This window comes from Acanthopagrus latus, chromosome 19 (assembly GCF_904848185.1).
Source record: "Acanthopagrus latus isolate v.2019 chromosome 19, fAcaLat1.1, whole genome shotgun sequence".
NCBI classification, from domain to species: domain Eukaryota; kingdom Metazoa; phylum Chordata; class Actinopteri; order Spariformes; family Sparidae; genus Acanthopagrus; species Acanthopagrus latus.
In genome coordinates this window covers 19,024,285-19,044,128 of record NC_051057.1, presented here as the reverse complement: position 1 = coordinate 19,044,128, position 19,844 = coordinate 19,024,285, and the positions used below count along the sequence as shown (strand labels likewise).

Here is a 19,844-nt window from a genome sequence, read left to right as displayed (position 1 = left end):
ATGATTTTGAAAACAGTACAGCTGCTGAAAAAACACATTGGAGAGATGGTGCACTGTGCTGAAAATATCTAAATCAGTAAATCTCTGAGATTGCCTCACAAATAGGTTTGAGCTTTTATAAGCGGTTATGTGTTGATGCTGCAATCTGCTTCATCGCGATGACTCAGGTGACATTAAGCCAAACAAATAGCCAATAAATACCTAACTACCATGTAATCATGGTGTTCTTATGTGTTCAGGTGCAGTCGTTTACATCTTATGAGTGATTGTTTTGAAAGATTAGTGTTATTTTGAAATCCGAAGCCTTACACAGTGTCAAACTGATAATGATTTATGTTTTCAACAAATTTGAGCTGTCACGTTCAGACAATGTATTGATTAGTTGATCACCTGATTCACCTTATTCCAGCAGTCAGCGTCTAGTGCCACACAAAATTGGTTTCAAAATTTGGCTGTGAACTCAGACAGAACCTCAGGAAGTTCAGTTAACTTGGATGTTTTAGACTTTCATACAGATTTATGTCTACCTGTGACTTTTCCTAAGCATGTTACAGTCATTTATTATAATATTATCCAGCCGTTTGTCAGTAGATGTGTCTAAAAAAAAAAAAATAAAAAAAAAACAGAGAATATTGAAGTAGGAGTGACTTTATTTCACAGAAATATTTGATCCACTGAAAATGAGCAACAAAAGACTCTTTGCCACATGCAGGTTTCCTTGAGGAATCAACTTTGCCAAATAATCACCTTCACTACCTGAATGTCAACAAAATGTCTGATAATGCTGAAAAGCTGAGAATCAACATCACTTTTCACGAGTCTTTAAAGCACATGTATAGTATTTGTAAGTCAAATGTTATTAAACTTTTGGGAACAAATGTGGGGTGCCCAAGTAAAGTATATGTGTGGGAAACACTCCAATAATAGCTATTGTAGCTGCTAACGGTTGTCTGTGGTTTTATAGTTATGTTACTAATCAATAATGAATAATAGTTGCAGTCATGTTTCAAACAAAAATGTCAACATTTGCTGATTCCAGCCTCTTAAATGTGAGGATTTGCTACTTTTCACTGTCACTGATGATAAACGTAAACGAAGAAGAGATTTTGGACAGTAAACACAGTTAAGGACAGATTTGATTGATATCATTAAAATATTGATAGAATATCGTTAAGTTGTTTGGTCATAACAAAAACATGATATTGTGTTGGCCCTTATTTGAGGAATGTGATTTTGGACTGATGAGATTTTTTCTCTTTTTAATGAATTATAGGCTAAATGGTTGATCTCTTAATTGTGAAAATGAAAAGCAGAATAATCGTTGTAGGCACTGGTGGACACGTTGCCCTTCCAGTAGACAAAACATGGTGCAGTGCCCTCTCTGCAAATATATCATGACTTTCTGCATACATATATACGGTGCCATTATTATTTTCTTGCCCCTGAAACACCCTGAAGCCTCCACTGTTTGCAGGCCTGAAAACCAAACAAAATTAATACAAATATTGAACATGAGGAATATAAAAGATAAATGAGCTTGAAAAGAGTCAATAGAATAATATCATGAAATGTCAAAAGTGAAGTGAATAGACATCATTTATTAAATATAAGGATCATAAGGAAATAAACGTAGACAGATCCCATTGATCTGCTCACCACTGTGTGTTAGCTAACAGTTTCTCCATGGTGATGGCTGAATCCCAGCCTCCCTACGTGAGATGAAAAAGGAGCGGCTGATCCACGGAGCCTCTCTCCGGGCACACAGCAGCAGCGGCACCATGGCTACTCACCAGAACATGGCTGAGTGAATAGATGAAAAGCCAAGCATGTCGGGAGCTCATGTCAGTGACAGCTGCACCGGAGCCCCCGTCTGCTGTCCTTCTTTATTTGAGCTTCATGTATGTTTTATTTAATGAATCCCAACTCCTGCAGATGGCACGTACTAAGTGTCCGGTAATAACCTTCATCCGCTGGCGAGTGGAGTTAAGAGCTGGATATAATACAATCGTGAAGTGTGTGATTTACTCTGTGGGGAGGATTTCTATATGCAGGCGTCTTGTACGGCATCAATTTCTCAACAGGAAACAATGTCAGAGTACAACATCGTTGATGTTTCATTTTATTTTTGGGATTGCTTGTGAAACATGCTGTACTACCTTGTTCCGAGAGACGCTGTTAAGCCTTTCTGTGAAATATCTTGAGGGCGACTGTTGATTAAGGGCTCTCGCGCTGCGGCAGAGGCTGTTGCAGTGTACTGGATCCAGTGTTGCTCACAGGTTGCCTGTAGGTATGGACGTTTGTATCCATTTTGGGTTGTGCACGGACCGTTGAATAGGAGAATCTGTACTCGAGAGGCCCAAATACAAAGCTTGAAACATGAATCTTGGGGCTCTGGCGCTTTTATTTTTTGTTGTTTTTGGTTTTATTTCGGGCCTCTGTAGTTTCCTGCTTTGCTTCACTGGGCGTAAAGAGGAGCAAAATAGAACTACACACTCGCCAACATGAGTTTTCATGTAGCAAAGAGTGGCAACGGTTCGAACACGTTGCGCTGTGGTTCTGGCGATGGGACAAGCATGTGTCGGTGGGTTTTTAGTGGGCTCTTTTATGCTTTCTTACCGCTCTCCCTTGCCACAAGGTAAACAAGCAAACACAAAGCTAACAGGCGGCTCCCCGGAGAACTGCCTGCATACAAAGTGATGATAAGTGTCAGCACTGATTTCAGAAGGGTTCGTGTTCAGATCCCACCCCTCCTTCACAATCCCTGGGAGTGCCTTTGAGCTACACCGCTGCGCTGCACGCTGCGTTGCACTCACCTCGAGGGAGGCGGAGAAAAGAATTACAGAGGAGTCTTTACGTTTTTGCAAGTGAAGCAACTATGGGCGCTCAGTAAAAGTAATACGAGTTGAAACTTCAAATACCACCTGAAAATGAGCAGTGACGGTTTTAAAATGGGTTAGATTAATGAGAGAGAAAAAGTATTTGACCAGGGTATACTTTTAATAAGCCCTGCCAAGCCATACATATTTTATGTAGTGCTCAGTGTTGATGAGATTTAAGAGATGGGATGTGCGGAGCCAGTTTGCGGCACTCTTATGTGTCCTTCCAGCGCCAGGCAGACAGTGGGAAATGAAGCAAGCCAAACAGTTCACTGAAAAGACCACACAGTGTGCTTGACCCTTCACCCGGCTCACATGCTTTGTGGCCTGTCAGTTCGGTCCTCCGTGTCCATGGCATTTACCGGAAACAAACGGCCACGGATGGCTTCCTCAAGATTAAATGTTGACTCTCCGCGGCTGACAATTTACCTCGAGTTCGCTCCTGACAGCAGGAGATGGTGAATAAACACAGTGGGCTCCGCGAAAGGGGCCCGCCATATGCACGCCGAGGCTTGAGGACACAACCAATGCAATCATCATGCCTCTAATGCAGCATCCATCAGCCGGCTGATGGATTCCATTAATAAAAGACCTTTGGTGTTGTATCGTCGTGTTCAGCATGTACTCCTTCAGTGCCACCAATATAATATTGACCTAATCATTCCCCACCCCTGCAGCGCTGGCTTGGAACCTGAAATACCATTGTTATTTATCCCATAATGAGATGTTGACATTTACAGATATATTGAAGGAAGAGCTTCAACAGCAATCTTGTGTGAGTACACTGTGATATAAAACGGAATGGTGCACAAAAGGCTTTTGTCGTCGCGCTGCACAATAAACAACGAGAGAGGCCAGTGCATAATTGAAAAGCACTGTACACAGTGTGCTCGTATTTGCTCACTTGTTCTGTTTTGACAATAAAAAATAATCTCAACAATGAAAAGTAATTAAATTGCTCAAATATAACCTTCTGTAAAAACTGTTGCTGCACAGAGAAATACATTAGCTGCGCTGTTTTGCGTTCGCAAAGCACATAAAATCATGTAGCTTAGAAGAGGTTCAGACAAACCATCAGCACACTCGAGAAGGGAGAAGGCAGGCTGTGTCCCTGACTGATTTTTGAAAGGGAGAGGCCAGTGAATATTTATTTAATAGTCATTTCACAACACCAGGGTTGATATCGCTGATGCTCAGCTGATGAACCATCATGTTTGTGGTGTTTCCAGTCAAGATGCTTTGTTTTGCCCCTCTGTAAAAGTTGAGGAGAATTTCTCTCCGGAATGTAACATTCTTACGTTTTCTTAAAGGTCGGAGATATAAAAATTCTGACCCCATAGTTTTGAGGTCAGAATTTCAGGCAGAATACCGACCCGAAAGTGGGAATGAGACTCAGACTGCCTTCCCCACCTTCAAGACGTGGAGCCTCTCCTGTGCTTTTTTCATCTTAATCATTGTTCTTGCAAAGATTACAAGGTAGTCCAGAGGCACCGCAGATGTATGCTGCATGGGAAGGTGGAAAATTATCTTGAGTGTGGGGTTCAGGAATAGTGTGTCATGGTCTTAGGAAACAGACCAGCCTGAAAAAGGGGCGATAGGGATTCCAGTTTTTTGACGAACCTCAGGTTCAGGAGGATCATTGTGGTGTTTCAATCAGGCTCTTTGAAGAATTGATCAGCTCTGTACATTTTCACAGATATTGGAGTGGTCACTGACGTTGCAGTTTACGTATACGGTAACTTACGAAGGTGTTTATAGTGTTCCTGAAAGTGTCTTGAAGGGTGGTGTGCGGGAGCCATTTGAACGGAGGCGAGAGCTGAGTTTGCACTTCCAGCAGTGATTTAGGAACATTCTTGGTATAGATTAGTTAGTTAATTATCATAACCCCGGGGCACAGCCGAGGAGTAGAGTGTTGGTATCCCATTTGTTAACCTGGAGTAACTGTAGTGTCGAACCTTGGACAGAAGTCCTTTTGCATACAGTGTTTGCAAAGTCTGCCTGCAACGAGCTACAAAACCTTTTGGGGCATGTTATAAAAGCTTCGTCTTAAAAATTTTAGAAAAACAAATGTTTCCTGAAGAATCATTTTACATCAGCATATTTAGCGAAAGTTAATTTGTAGGGAAATTATTCGGAAATTGCTTGTTTCATTTAATCAGTACTGAAATGATGGTGGGAGTTGCATTTAATGTGATTTCTTTAAGATAGTAAAACGTATGTGGTGGTGGGATTATAAATAAATCCTGCCATGAACCAATGTGAAAGCTGCGCTTGCATTTCAAGCAGAAATGTATGAGCGTGCTTGCTGATAAATTTGTTGATTGTTTGTTACTTTAGGGTACAAAATCTCAGGTGCAGGCATGGAGCTGAGTGTATCGCTAGTTTGGTGTTTGGAGTCCAACCGCGTCAGAAATTTAAAGTTTAAAAAACACAGCGTTGCACTTGGTTATGCACATAACAAGAAAAAGATATTCTTTCATAGATGACAAAAGAGTCATAGAATCTAATAGATAGGTGTGAATGGTAGCTCTTCGTCCGTCTGACGAGACGTTCCCATGGAGTGTACCCGCCATCGTCTCTTTGCTGACGATGTTCTCCTGTTCATGAGGCATCCAGCGCCACGAGACGTTTGAAATGACAAGGACGGTGCTCGGCAGTGCAGTGCTAAATCTCTGACAAACCCATGAGTTTGCAGTGTTAACGCTGTGATTATTGGCGCCGTGCTTGATACGTTGCAGGAACCATTTGTGCAATAGGCGGAGAGAGCTTGGCTCGCGAGCGAGACGGAAAAGTTAAATTATTTCTTTTTTAGCAGACATCCATCTGTCGACTCCACCTGGCCCTTGCTGATTTTGGTGTGTAGGCAACACGATTCAAAACACTTTGAAGACTGAGAACACCATTGATGTGTGGATATTAGAGGTCTAATTGAGGCTGTATTCTAAACACATTTAATACCAAATGTTGAGAATCTGGAAAAACATCCCCTTACAAACAAACAAAAACACTAAAAGCCTGCTCTCCCTGCTTTTGCTGTTAATTGAGGTGTTTTGTCACGCTGGAGGTGATGGGGTAAAAGACAGAAATATGCACTCTGCTAAATGCTGACAGTCGAAAATGGTCCATCTGTCCATCTTTGAATACCAACAGCGGCCTTCCCTTAAGATATGAGGCGGCGTGTGATCGCTCTGATGTTCCAGCACATTGAAGGGGTTGATGGCCATCAGACAGCTCTGACTTCAAACGGGGTTTATTAAAGTCTGGTTACAAGCTTCAAGTGTTCTTTTTTTAGAGATGTTCAAGGATACTTTTTTTTTGAGTCATCTTTCAGGAAGGGTCTTGAGGTCATCTTTACACTCCTGACTCGCTCCTCCGAGATTAAAACTCCACAATAAGCAGGAGGTTGTTGTAGTGACTACGCCGGTTCAATGATAAAGATGTAGTGCTTTCTTTGTAGACGCAGAATGTCTGTGTGTGTGTGTGGAAAATTAAAACAACCCCTATTAATATTCTGGCTAAGTTCATAGTGGTAGCCCGCATGCTTTGAGCTGAAAAAGATTTGATTAGGAGATGTGAACTCGACTGTTATTTGCTGTGCCACTAATTTTAGAGAAGGACGGTTTACACGGCCGTTAAAAAGGACTCGTCTGACAGCATAGCTCTCGGTTTATGACCTCAGCTCCTCAGGCAAAAACCTGTAGAATCTGTTTTTGCCGTCAGCAGTGGGCGAATATAAAGCCGCACTTTGTATTTTTCGGCTGATCTTAAAAGTCCCATATCGTAGAAAATGAGACATTCATGTCCTCTTGATCCAAAAGAAGGTCCGGCCGCTGTATTAACACCGAGAAAACATCAAAAGAGCTCAATCTGTAGAGAAACGCACACAGCATTATCTGAGACGGGGCCTTTCAACAAGCTATCAGGACTTTCAACCCATTTGCCAGAATAAATGTTTGCAATGCACTTGTGTGCTTGTTGCAACTTTACATTTCTTGAAATTGAATTTTCTCTTTCAAACTGCGGCAGTGCTGCTTCTGATCTGGTCAGGCTTAGCCACAGAAATCACTTGGTTAGGGTTAACAAAAACACCTAAAGTACTAGTTTTGTCACCATAAACACGACTACAGATGTCCTGAATTCTCATTAAATAAGATAAATCAGTTGTTTGTTGCTACAGACTAACTGGAACTTGTCCTGAGGTCCATGAGAGTATCCAGTCGTGTCGTGCAAACCTGGCAACCACCCTCAGTCACAGCTAATGCAGAAACAACCGGTGACTAATTAGATCCCAGCTGATTCGTTAGCTCAGTCATGACCACTAGATGTGTGGCTAACTGAGCTAACTTGCTAATAGTTATCAGCAGCTGTAGTTGGCAGCAGGTAGTGGTTACTCCGGCGATACGCTGCCCCCCTCATTTGTTTTGAGTATGAATTTCTCAGCCACCCTTAAGTCATTATGATCTGAGCAAAGACAGCAAACATGCAGCGTAGTCTCCACTCGGACAGAAATATTTATTCATAATTGCAAAATGTGGACGAAGCATTTCATCTTGACTTTCCAAATAACGGCTGTCTGGACAGAGAGCAGGAGAAAACAACGCTCGTTGTTCTTTAATTCATTCGAGCACATTTTTAATAGCTGTTTTATGTTCGTTTATGTGACATGCTTTAGTTACTGGTTAATGGAAAATGTGTAGTTTCATAATTTGTGACCATTACATCAGTCAGTCAGTCACGTTGGCTTTGCAGAAAGATTTCATTCCATTATTTGTGGCAAAATGCAAATGGTGATGCGATTTTTGCAGCGTAATTAATTCGTGCATAAACGGTTCATGTTTTTGATCTTCTGATCTGATTCAGATGTTTGTCCAATAAACACGATGTGTATTTGCCTGTCGCGCTTGTGTACATATCAGCAAAGACAGTGGAATTCATAGGGCATAAATATTGAATAGTTAATACATTTGCATATTTTATCAGCATGTAATACGAGATATTTCTTTATTTTATTGGATGAAAAGAGTGACTAAATGTGCCGAAGTACAGCCAAGTTTAAAATCAGTTTTGATTAATTAAGCTTTTTTACATAATGCGAGGCAACAACCTTACTGGTGTCAACAGTTTTTTAATAAATGCTAGTTGAACAAAACAGAAGCCCTCAAGTCATTCTCAAGTCTGGCATCACAACTAAAACATAAAAATATTTTTCCAGGCAGATTCTTTGATAGCATCCTTCAATCTGATGTTCTTTTTTTTTCCTTCCAACAGCTACACTCAGACGTGGACAAAGGAGACGGCAAGGTCAAGTATGTGCTCTCCGGTGAGGGCGCCACCTCCATCTTCACCATTGATGAGAACACGGGAGACATCCACGCCACGAAGCGCCTCGATCGGGAGGCGCAAGCTTACTACACCCTCCAAGCTCAAGCCGTAGACCGAATCACCAACATACCCGTGGAGCCCAGGTCTGAATTCGTGGTCAAGGTCCAGGACATCAACGATAATGAGCCAAAGTTTCTTGATGGGCCGTACTTGGCAGGGGTACCGGAGATGTCACCCTTGGGTAAGTCTCCCAATTAGTCTTTAAAATAATCCAATATCAGTTTCCATTTTTTTGAATTATTATCATATTTTCCATCCTTTCCTGCTCTCTCTCTCTCTCTCTCTCGCTCTCACACACACACTTTCTCTTTGACTTGCCCTCCCTCCAACATCAGCATCTGATCATTTTCCACCTCGCTGAATTCGTCTTCATCTCTCTCAGTCTTCAGGTCACGGGGGAGAATCGAGAGGTTTTGCAATATTAATTTGAAATCCAGCACGTTCGCTTTGTACCACTCGATACCAGCGAATCACATCGGGCTCTATTTAAGCTGCATCAGGTTCCGCGTGTCGGTCGAGGTCCAGGTTAAACTGCTCCGGTTTGTGCAACATGCGGGACTTTTTCGGCTACTTTGTTCTTTTCCACTAATGCTCTATGCTTACGTGTGAAACCTTGGATTGGTCTTGGGATTTTTCATAAACCTTCGATTCAGTTGTTGAAGGCATGATGATGTACAAAGATTGGACTGGCGAGGCGGCCTTGGAACTTTTGACAAGGCGAGACGATTTATTCATGTGTCTCCCTTAGAAATTCAAAGTACAACATGAAAGACATTGAGAGCAGAATAACACAAGGAAAAAGGAAATGCAAGAAAGTATAAAAGATAATATTAAAGAAATCCCTGAATTTTTAATGCCGAAATGTTTTTAGCCTTAAAAGTCGACATTATTAAATATATGTGGAAAAGCAGTTGCAAGCAGCTCCGCATGTGTTGATTTAAATGTAAAAACAGGATGATCAGATTATCTGACAGCTGTACTGTTCAAGCTGTGGATCAAAACTAAACTACATGTGTTAAAACATGAAGGTGGTACTAAAAAATAAGGACTTTTAGAAGTAATTTCCATTAGAGTGATTCATTTGGACAAAATGTGTTATTAAAAACTCTTGATTTACTTTTTTTTTTAGCTATCACACACTTGATCAGGCACCTTCTCCAACTCACAAACAAAAAATAAGTAAGATTAAAAGTCTGAGTCCATTAAAAATGTTTCTGTTCTCAATGTGAGTGCTTTCCATCCTACAAATGGCAGTTCGGTGCGCTGCACTCTCAGGACTTTTATCTCGGCTGCCGACAGTTTAAAAATGTTCCACTTTGGGTAAAAAAAAACAAAAAAAAAAATAAACTGCACCACTTGTCACTAGCTGCATGTCAATCAGGAACGACTGGTGAATGAAGTAAGGCAAATGTTTTGTATGGTAGATGACATGTGATAATGAGTCTTGTCAGGAAGACTTTGGCGCTCAGACTCGACAGGGAGATTTCGTGGCATTTTTCCCCGAGCAGCAGCAGCGGCGGCAAGAACACCTCCCGTTGAGTCCTGACGCGGGTGTTGGTGGTGGTTGATAACGATGAAGCTGACGAAGGCGGCGACTCTGTGAAGACTGGGCTGTGATCGGGAGGAGGGGGAGGGCGCACGCAAAAACAGCAGCGTGAATGAACTGCAGGCAGGAGACAAATAATTAAAAAGACAGCAGCAAGGCTAACAGTGAAGGTGTGTCGCTGTGCTGCTGGACGGATGTGCCCGGCTGATGTGAACGACTGATACCTCAGATAACAGCAGGCAATTATAAGTGAGCATGAGGGAAGGGAGTGACTGCAAGGATAAAAATCCAAATTAAAAATGCCAGTTACATTCTGATTAAACTCTTTGGGGCATGTTAACACATCTTATTGCATCACTTTATATAGCGTCCTGCTAAACAGTCTGAGCAGAATGAATTATTAATATCATCGCTGTCACTTTTTACGCAGCCGCCCGATCACAGCCGAGGAGGACGGGACGAACACCACCTTCGAATCTTACATGTGCAAGAAGAAAACTCATTCTGTCAGTCTGTGAAACTTGCAAAACATAAACTAACAATAACTTCTGTGGGTTTTGAGAACATTAGCTTTAATTTCAAATCATATTTCTGCCTCAATAATCGATCTCTTTTTGTTCAGTTTTTGGTCTCAACCCGCAGAAATATCTAGCTCTGCAGCTGCTAACTGCACCGCTGTTGGACTCGGTACCCAACAGTTTTGAAGCCATGTTTTGCTGCATCGCTTTAAGCAAGAAATCATGCTAACATAAAATGGTAACGACCATTATTTTGCCACGTTAGCGTGCAACAAACCGCTAATAAGCAGTAAACATAAAGCGAAGCTGATGAAAATGTCTTGCAGGTATTTTGTCCTGATGCTCATGATTTCGCAAAGTCAGATGATCACCATGGTCCTTGACAAATTATGAAGAGGTGACCATGAACGTCTGAAATTAAAGCATGGCGTCTCTCTGCTCTGTGGCTGTTGAATTATTTCAGTCTGGACCGACAGTGTTGCTGGAACTGACCTGCCATATAAATCCACTCCTCTGGCATGGCTGGAACCATTATACAGCTGCTGCTGTCAGTTCATATTCTGTTGATCACATTAACATTCATTACCGCAGATATTTTTCTTTCTATCTGTCTGTTTTTTGAAATGTGGTCCTGGAGGGAGGCATCCTATCAGGAGCCCCCCCGTCTTTAAACCGGCTGCTGCTCGCTGCATGGTCAAGATTTCCTCCAAGGTTTATGGCGGGGTCACGCTCGAGCTTTAAGAATGCGAGTAAATGCAAATGAGCCGCAACAACATCCAGAGGCTTTTCCAACATGGCAGGTATTTAGAAACACAGCTATAACGAGAGGGAGACCTCTGTATTGATAAGCCATTATACTCCCTATATGGCACTTTAAATATTTTATCAGTTTAACGAAGTTGTTTCAGGTTAGCTTATCGTTTTTTCCTTCTTTCGTGCTATAGATCGTCCCGTTTTAGCGTTTTAGTCAACAGGAAATGAGTGCCGCCGACCATAAAACCCTGTCGATATGCTGTTTCATGGTGTTTTCTAAGTCTGACTCAGTGTATTGTAATGTGAGGTCTGAATTAATGTCTTAATTTACATATTTATCACCACATATATGCCAGCACAGACCTCCAGGCCCAGAAATGTTGATGAGTGACCCAAAAAATGGACTGCAGCAATCTTAAGGACTGAATCAGGCTCCAAGGCCAAAGGCATGTTTTCCACAAATTAGACTCACTGGTCGCCACTCGCCGGCACTTACAGGTACCTCTCTGCGGAAAATGTCTCGGAAATGTGTTTCAGAGACAAACACATTGCCGTCCGTTCAACAGAGCGGCAGAGGCACCTTTAACTTGCTCCGAGGGGTTCCCGAGGCGCTGCCAGGCATGCTGGGAGCTTTTGGTCTAATCACGAGTGAGTGTTGACTGATGGGATGGAGACAGAAATGATCTGGATGTCAGTCGACTGGCCTCGTATAGTACTGGACATGTGGTAGCTGAGGGGGAGGTGGAGGCAGAGTGAGCTCTGGCTTTGAATACATATCGTTGCATGTGTCATGCGTACGGTTTTAAGGCGTAACAGGACATTAACGGATAAGTTCACCATAAAAATGTAAATGTAGTCATTATCTGCTCTCTTCACATGTGGATGGAAAGTCGGGTAAAGTTTCACAGTCCACAAAACATCCCTGGAGCTTCACAGCAAAGCAACATTATACAATTCTCCTGAACGACTGAAGTAGACGGGGACCAGCTGGAAAAAAAACATCAAGTCTCTCCATACGGCTTGTCAGGACTTATCCAAGTCTCTGGAAGCCCCAAATTGATTTGAAAAGACGATATCTACACACTGTCTTTGAGACAAAATCTCTACTCTAGCTACTGAGCTAAAGGAGCTGGCACAAGGAAAAAAGAAACTACCAAAAATAATAAAAATGTAAATTGGTTCCATACAGCTAGTCTGGTGTAAACTAAGTTTTCGGAAGCCCAGAGATCCAGAATTGATTTGAAAAGACAATATTTACACCCTTGGCGCTCGGTCAAGCTCGTCCAACAACTTAGCAAGTTGTGTGCAAGCTAATGCTGTTAGCTCAGCAGCTACATTGAAGATTTCGGCTTTAAAAAAGGTTGTTAAAAAACTACTTCTCAAAGTTTGGGATCTCGGGGCTTCTGGAGACTTGGATTACGCCAGACGAACTGCATGGAAGTCTCCATTTACGCTGTGAAGCTCCAGAAATGTTTTGTGGATGACGTAACTTCAACCGACTTCCCATGGCTTGTGCGTGAAAAGATAATGCTTTTTATTTTTTGGTGAAAACATCCTTTTCTTTCCTCTTTGAACCTGAGTAAGCGGATCAGTTTGGCCATTTAGAGCATTTTTGAGAGCATTAATTTCGAATCGTACTTCTGCCCAGTAATAGATCTCTTTTTGTTCTGTATTTGGTCTCCACCCACAGAAATATCTGTCTCATTAGCCGCTCGTGGCACTGCTGTGTTCACCAGCTAGTCATGAACTGTGTCCGCTTGTGGTTTGGTGCTGGATGGCTAGTACACGTTGGGTTTTTATATTGATTTTTAGCAGGAAACTGCTGCCTGCTGCAGCTGGAGACGACCCTTTAAAACCCAGCATCAGTAATGTGCGACGCTATAAAGCTCCGTATCACTGCAAAGTTGATTAGAGTCGCTTTTAATTTCACGGTTTTACAGAATAAAAGCACATTACATTTCACACCGATAAACAAAATCGCTCATTTTGCACATCAGCGTCACCTCAGCGCCTCAGACATGCAAACGCGGCACCATACAGATGGAAATGAGCGAAAACAAAGGTGTTTATGGCTTTTTGAGAACCCTCAAAGTCAAAATGAACATTTTCGGGCAGGCATGCAGTGTAAGTGGGAGTCGTTCCAAGAGAAGCAGTGCTTTGCTTACTACACAGGCACGGAGATCTCTGAAGGATTACACAGCCGACTGTCAACGGGGGGTACAGAGCTCAGGCTTAAGGAACCAGAGGATTAGAGTACAAGGGCTCGGAGTCTCGTGTCCAACCCGAGATAAGACAGCAACTCGGTACATCAACCACAGAGGAGGATGCGTTCACACCACGAGCGCCGAGACGCAGGGTCACCCTCCGCCACTTTATTTACTCTGCTAGCTCCTGTGAAGGTCTTCGCCACAAGTTGAGGGAACAAGGGGAGAATAATGCGTCGCCTCTCTGTAAATATCTACTCAAAGCAATTATCAATGCAGTAAAGAACAGGGACGGGCCGAGCACCTCTTGTCCTCAATAATTCCTTTATAGATGTCTTTAAATCATTAATGGTCACAGCTCTGCAGCGCTGATGAATGGGTTCAATTTAGAGGAAATCATGAATTTAATTAATTAAAGTAATTAGAGGCAGTGCTCGTCCATACACACGGAGACCTTATGGCCCGAGGATCTCCGAGGGCTTTTGTCTTAATCACGACAGAGACGTCAAATAAAAAAAGACGGGGGGAGCTCGAGGACAGTTGGAGGTGTGACAATCGGCGGTCTTGGCTCTCTCCGGCTGCACAGCGCCGGGGCCAAAGGAGCAGTCTGAGGGCTCATTACAAGCATAGAGAATGTAATGTCAACCCAAGGCCACGGCTTTTGAATTTACTACTCGCCAAGTCCTATATCCAGCTGTCATTGTTCCTGTCTAATTCATGAGACCGGAGATCAAGGATGGGGATAGTCATTTAATTCTGGAAATGAGAAAGGTGTTCCGGTTTAGGAAAAGTCGATTCAAATTATTATTATTTTTTTTTTCTCCGTCACAGGTGCAGGTGTCAGCGTCACGTTCAGTCCTCTTTGGATAGTGGCTTATGAATATACACTCAGTGGCCACTTTATTAAGTACACTTCTACATTTAGATGGTCATTACTCAGGTTTTATATCGAGAGGTGTTTCCAGTTTCTTGTCCTCCTGATACGCAAACACAAGTGGCTGCAGCATATTTGAAACACATCTGAATATGAAGCAGCCCAGTACAACACCATCACCAATTCTTAATCAATTAACCCCTCGATAGCTGTATTGCCACTGACGTATATTTATGTGGATTTTGAACAGAAAGATTAATTAAGACGTCAACATTTGAAAACAATTTTCAAGAAGTTTTCATGCTCGTTTGAGGAGAGTTTTGTCTTTCTCCAAAAAGAGTTAATGTGCTTAGCAGGAGATAGAAAACCTCCTTCAGGAAAGGTTTTGATCAGTAGCGAGCACTGAAATCTCCTGACTGATCAGATGTTCCTGCTCTGTCCCCTGTGGTGTCCCTCCTGGATGCTCCCATAAAACTGCCTCTCCCAGATTCAAAGTTATTAAAACTGAGACATATATTTACACGTTCTGGTGTCTAAATTATTCAAACCTAGTAAATGTTTTGGACTCGGTCCAGTAGATCACCTCGGCTGGCAGCTGTAACTTAAACCTTTGGGGCAACTCTGGCCATGAAAGTTACATTCAGTTACAGAAAGTGTTTGAAAGTGAAAGTGAAAGTGTTTATGTGTTTTTGCCGCTGATGAAGTCTTCTCTCCAGCTCTGATTCAGATTTCCTCTGTTTTCTTCCGGCAACAAGTCAGTGAAGGATTCAGACAAAGACTGCTTCTTGTGCAGGACTTTTGTTTCTGGTTACAAAAAATGATCTATTTATTTATTTATTTATTTATTAGGCAGTTGGAGTTGACCGAAAGCATTACGTCAGCTTTGAGTTCAAATTCCAACCAATTCCAACACAAAGCGTCAGTATTACTATCTTACTTCAGAACTGCTTCCCCATCTTCAACTGATCGGTCTTGGGTTTCATGAGGTTCTTCTTCCTGGTCAGTGATCAATACGTCTTGCTGTCGGTGCCGCTTAGCAGTACAATGCTCTGCCTCCCTGTCGCTGCTATGCGCTGACAGTCTGACTGAGGATAAGTACCTCATACCCCACATCAATAGACCTGAACTATCCCTTTAAATTCCCACAGTCCTTCATTGAAGACCAAAGCAGCTGGATCTGTTTCTTCACCTTGTTCTCCACCTTGTTTATTGGCAGCTGGTAAACAACAGGTTCTGTTTCTGGTTCGCTTCCTCTTCTTTCCCTCCTCTGTTAGTTACAGTCATCTGTAGCATTAGCTATTCCACAGTCATCTGACAAAACTATGCCACATTTTAAATGGTTGCCGGGAAATAAATACAACAGGCATCATAAATGTGTGGCGAACCGGCTGAATTGGCTTGTGTTAGATTAGACAGGCGCACCTTTACAGTTGAAAATGTTTTAACAAAAAAACACATAAAGGCAGCAGGCAGTTAGTAACTTCCCCTCAAAACTGCTGTAATTCATTTTCAGCCGGCAATTGCAAATAAAAGTCAATCGAAGTCGGAGCAATAATCCCTGCTTATGTGAAACAGTGGGGCGCAGGTGTGAATGTGCATGAATATAATCAACTTAATCAGCGGTGGCAGCTCTGAATACTCATGAAGGCATTGCAGAACCGCCGGCTTCAGACGGAATGTTTTATTGTTTTTAATACTGTTGTTTTGTTTTTTTCATGTGATGCATGTTTCAGTTCAATTTACAAGTCTCAGATTAGGTTTCTCTACAGTGGCGTGACAATGCATTTACATACAGAGGGTGGCCCGCCCTTTGTTTGAAAAACTAGATGCAGTTCGTATTCATAAAAAAAAAAAAAAAAAAAAAAAGTTATGTCACATTCTGGGTCACACTCCTCAAAAACAAACAGGCCGTCGGATTTGCATTCTGAGCGCGCTCATATTGTTTGCTGACAGTCGGTTGCGGCCCGGCGTGTGTGCGCGAGCGGCTGAAGAATACCTGTCTCCCGGTTCATATCAAGCACGCCACATTTATTTTCATTACTGGCAGATGACAGTTGCTCACCCAGGATGCGGAATTGATTAGGAAACCTGTTTTGTACGCAGCTGCTGGGAATAAGGGGAGGGAGGAAAAAAAAAAAAAAAAGAGGAGGAAAAAAAATAAAAGAAAGTGAAATGTGAAGATCGGATCCATCACCTCAATGAGGACGGACAAATATTGAAGGGACACAGACGAGGGGGCAAATTGAGTAGCAGATGACAGCCTCGTGGAGCAGAAAGAAGCTATTCAGGCTGTTTGTCAGCTTTTTTGACATCCCGCCTCAGCCCTCCGCTGGTATTACCTTTCATTCTTACAATGTTTTGAGAGAACAGCGTGTTTTGTTGGACTCGCAGGGCAAACAACCTGAGGATGGAGCAAAAAAATAAAATATATATATATATATATATATGAGCCTTTAAAAGCTGTGCTCCCTCTCAGTCCATATTGTATGTTAATTTACGGCTGCGCGGGCCGAGCGCTGCATGCTGTGATTTTAACTATCAACCCTGTAATAGAGATTTAGACGTCGCCCGGGTTCTCTTTCATACAGTCATCTTTTGACCTTGGCGTTTTAAACTACCTGTAATATAACCTGTCATGACTAAGAGGTGATGATATAATCTAGGTGTCCTTCCACAACCGGGGCCCCGGTGATAACTTCTCCAGCTTCACCCGAGCTTCTATTATATTGTTCACATCCAGGGCCAGAGCCTGTTAATTCTGCTTTTACGGCCAGAACGGAGAACTCTAATCTTCAATTTCCATGATCACTTCATTCTGTAAAAGCTTGTAAAATACATCTCATGTTGGAAAGTGAGATTTTTATTAGGGTGTTTTCCTCCAAAGTAAAAAAAAAAAAAAAGTATATATATATCACCCCAACTTGTAAGACAGCACTTTACCGTCGGATGCTACAATATGGACTCAGGCTTCAGCCGGATATGTACAGCGAGCAATTAAAGTGAAATACTCGAACATCAGCTGGAAGAGGCACACTCGTGGAGAGAAGAGTGCCTTTTCCCTTTCTCAAGGTTACTTCAACAATATCTGCCGCTGATGATTTCACCGCTCGCCGAGTGTGTGGTAGGCGTCAGCTTTCAGGCCAACGCCGATGTTCAGTCTATGGGCAGGAAACAGCCTGAATCAAAGTGGGTGTTGATACGTAATCAATTAATTGGCTTTTCTTCCTCTTCATTATCAGCTGGATATCAGTTCTTTGACGCAGAGTCGAACGTCGAACATGTGACCAATAAACGAGCAACAAGGCTCACTCACACCGCGCTGAACGACCCATTGAAATTGATTGGCAGTGATTGTCGCTGATTATGTTTTTTGTTTTTTTTTCCCCCTGTGAAAAAATCTTCAAACGCTCCTCCGCGTTACCTTCCAGCGCCGCGGCTGTCGGCTCGAGTCACGTCAGCCGGCGTTCTGGTGGTGCGTTTAAAAAAAAAAAAGAGAGAGAGTGCATAAGGAGTCATGTCTGATGTCTCCCTCACTGCCTCCGAGGGAGAGTGGGAGAGGACAATACAGTTCTGCACGCACAAACAACAGTTGTCAGTTGTCAGCAGAGTTCACAGTCGAGTTTGAAAACAAATTTCCTTCTTGTAAGCTGGGAGGAAGTTTGGGGATTTGGGGGGCAGTGCCGGGCAGTAAAACAAAATCAGGCTTTATATCATGGGTTTTATCTGCAGTGCTCTGCTGCCTGCTGTCAGTTTTTATCCGGGGACTAAGGTGATACAGCTATATAGTTACATTCTTTACTGGATGGCTAACAGAACATAACATATATATTGTACACTGACCTTTTTTGCTTTTAATTAAAACCTGAGTTACAGATGCTTCTGCCTTGGTAGCTTATAGCCGGTCGATGGTGTTTCCACAATGTGACAGATGTATCGGGCGTCTAGCTAACCTGTTGCTAATTTTCATCCCCTGTTCCTGGTTAGGGTTTTAAAATATCAACTCACTTGCCAGATTAAATGTCATAAATTAATTTTCTAACCACAGATATGTTGGAAGTTGACATGTTGATGTTGTAACATCATCATTTGACATGTTGTAACAACACTTTGCTTATGCTGTAGTTATTTTAGACACAGAAAACACATGGTTAGGGTTCATAAAAGATCATGTTTTGGCTTTTAATAACAGTTTTGGGTGCATCAAGCCTCGACTTCTCATCAAAAAGAGATATTTTCTTGCCATAAGTCCAGATAGGTCCCCCTTAGAAATATCCACTGGTTTCACCCTTACAATTGTTGAAACTCCACCACCATCACCTCTACCTCCCGATATGATGGTCAGGTAACAAACATATGGCTAATGTGAACGAGATATAAAGAATGAAAAGCCTATGACACTTAGAAATGACATCAGTGGCTTGCAGAAGCGCTAATATCCAACATTTTATCTTTAAAGTAGGTTAAAACAACTACAAACATTGGTCAGTGCTAAATGTAGCTACATTGGCTTAGCTGCCATCTTACCTGCCAGCTTTGTGGTTGACGATAGCAGATTGTAATTTGACCACAGTTAAAGTACAAAGCTCTATTTTATTTTCGTATTTAAGCTTTTTCTTCAACAACAACCTCAATGTTACCAAACACAGGAACATGGGACTCTGCTGAATGATGTAACGACTCTATAGGTTTATGTTAGCGGCCATCTTTGCTTCTGGCTCTCAGTACCACATTGTATCATCTAATCCCAATAAACCTGAGTCATAATGTTATTAGAATATTGTAAAATGGAGTAAAACTAACCAATGAGAGAAGAGGACTGAAGCAGGTTGACTCGTTTGCCGGCCTGTGGAAACGAGCCGTGGCACTGCTATGCAGATTTAGCGTCGGAGGGAGCTGCAATGGCAATATAGGCTCGATATCACATTCGTTTAAGTATTAGCAGCAGCAAATTTACATGTAAATTAAGGTTGAAAATCACCCTTGGAAATCTACTTGATTTATTAAATGATGGGTTTTCAAATTAAGGTGTTAAGGTGTTAATCCAGTGCCTAGATTAGTTTTTGCCTTCTATGAACCTCTTATATATCTTAATACACCTTGAAATGATAATTAAGGGATATGTCAAATAGTTCAAATTAAAGTGTAAATTAAAGGAAAGGCTGTATACCCCTGATATCATACTTAGTTAAAGGCTTTTTTTTTCGAATTATGGTTTATGTTTAGGGGGTTTGGTTTTCACCTTTTTATGCAGAAATTAAGGGATGTCTGGCAACAACGCCAAGTACTTTATTCCTAATTAAAGTGTGAATGTTTTCAGGGGTAAATTAAGTATTTATTTGTGGTAATTAACAGGTTTATCTTATATGTTGTACTGCATGGATTCAGGCTCAGTTGACCATTTTTGGATAGAAAAGCCAAGCGTGCATTGTTTCCCTCTGGTCCAATAAAAGAACAACAAATTTTCACTTTAAGATCATATAATTCCTCAGAAAAGAAGAGGAATGCTTCATTAAACAAGGAGGTCTGCCTTTCACCGAGCGTCACAAACTAAACTACACTTGATATTTGTTTGTGCGACAGAGCCGATATCCGTGCCTCTCGCCTTCAGATATCATTTTGTTTTCATGGTTTAAATTGTTTGCCCTCTGCAGACAGACAGATGCAGTTTAGGGACCTTAAAGGGTCCACCAT

General features: G+C 42.0%; 1 protein-coding gene across 2 annotated transcripts in view; it reads left to right on the top strand.

The window, feature by feature from the left end:
- LOC119009026 (cadherin-7-like) overlaps window positions 1–19,844 on the top strand; it is a 115,296-nt gene that overhangs the window by 37,379 nt on the left and 58,073 nt on the right. For both annotated transcript variants that reach the window (XM_037079914.1, XM_037079915.1), the window contains exon 3: window positions 8,145–8,439. In XM_037079914.1, the coding sequence (XP_036935809.1) occupies window positions 8,145–8,439 (295 nt within the window). The remainder of the gene's footprint in view (window positions 1–8,144; window positions 8,440–19,844) is intronic.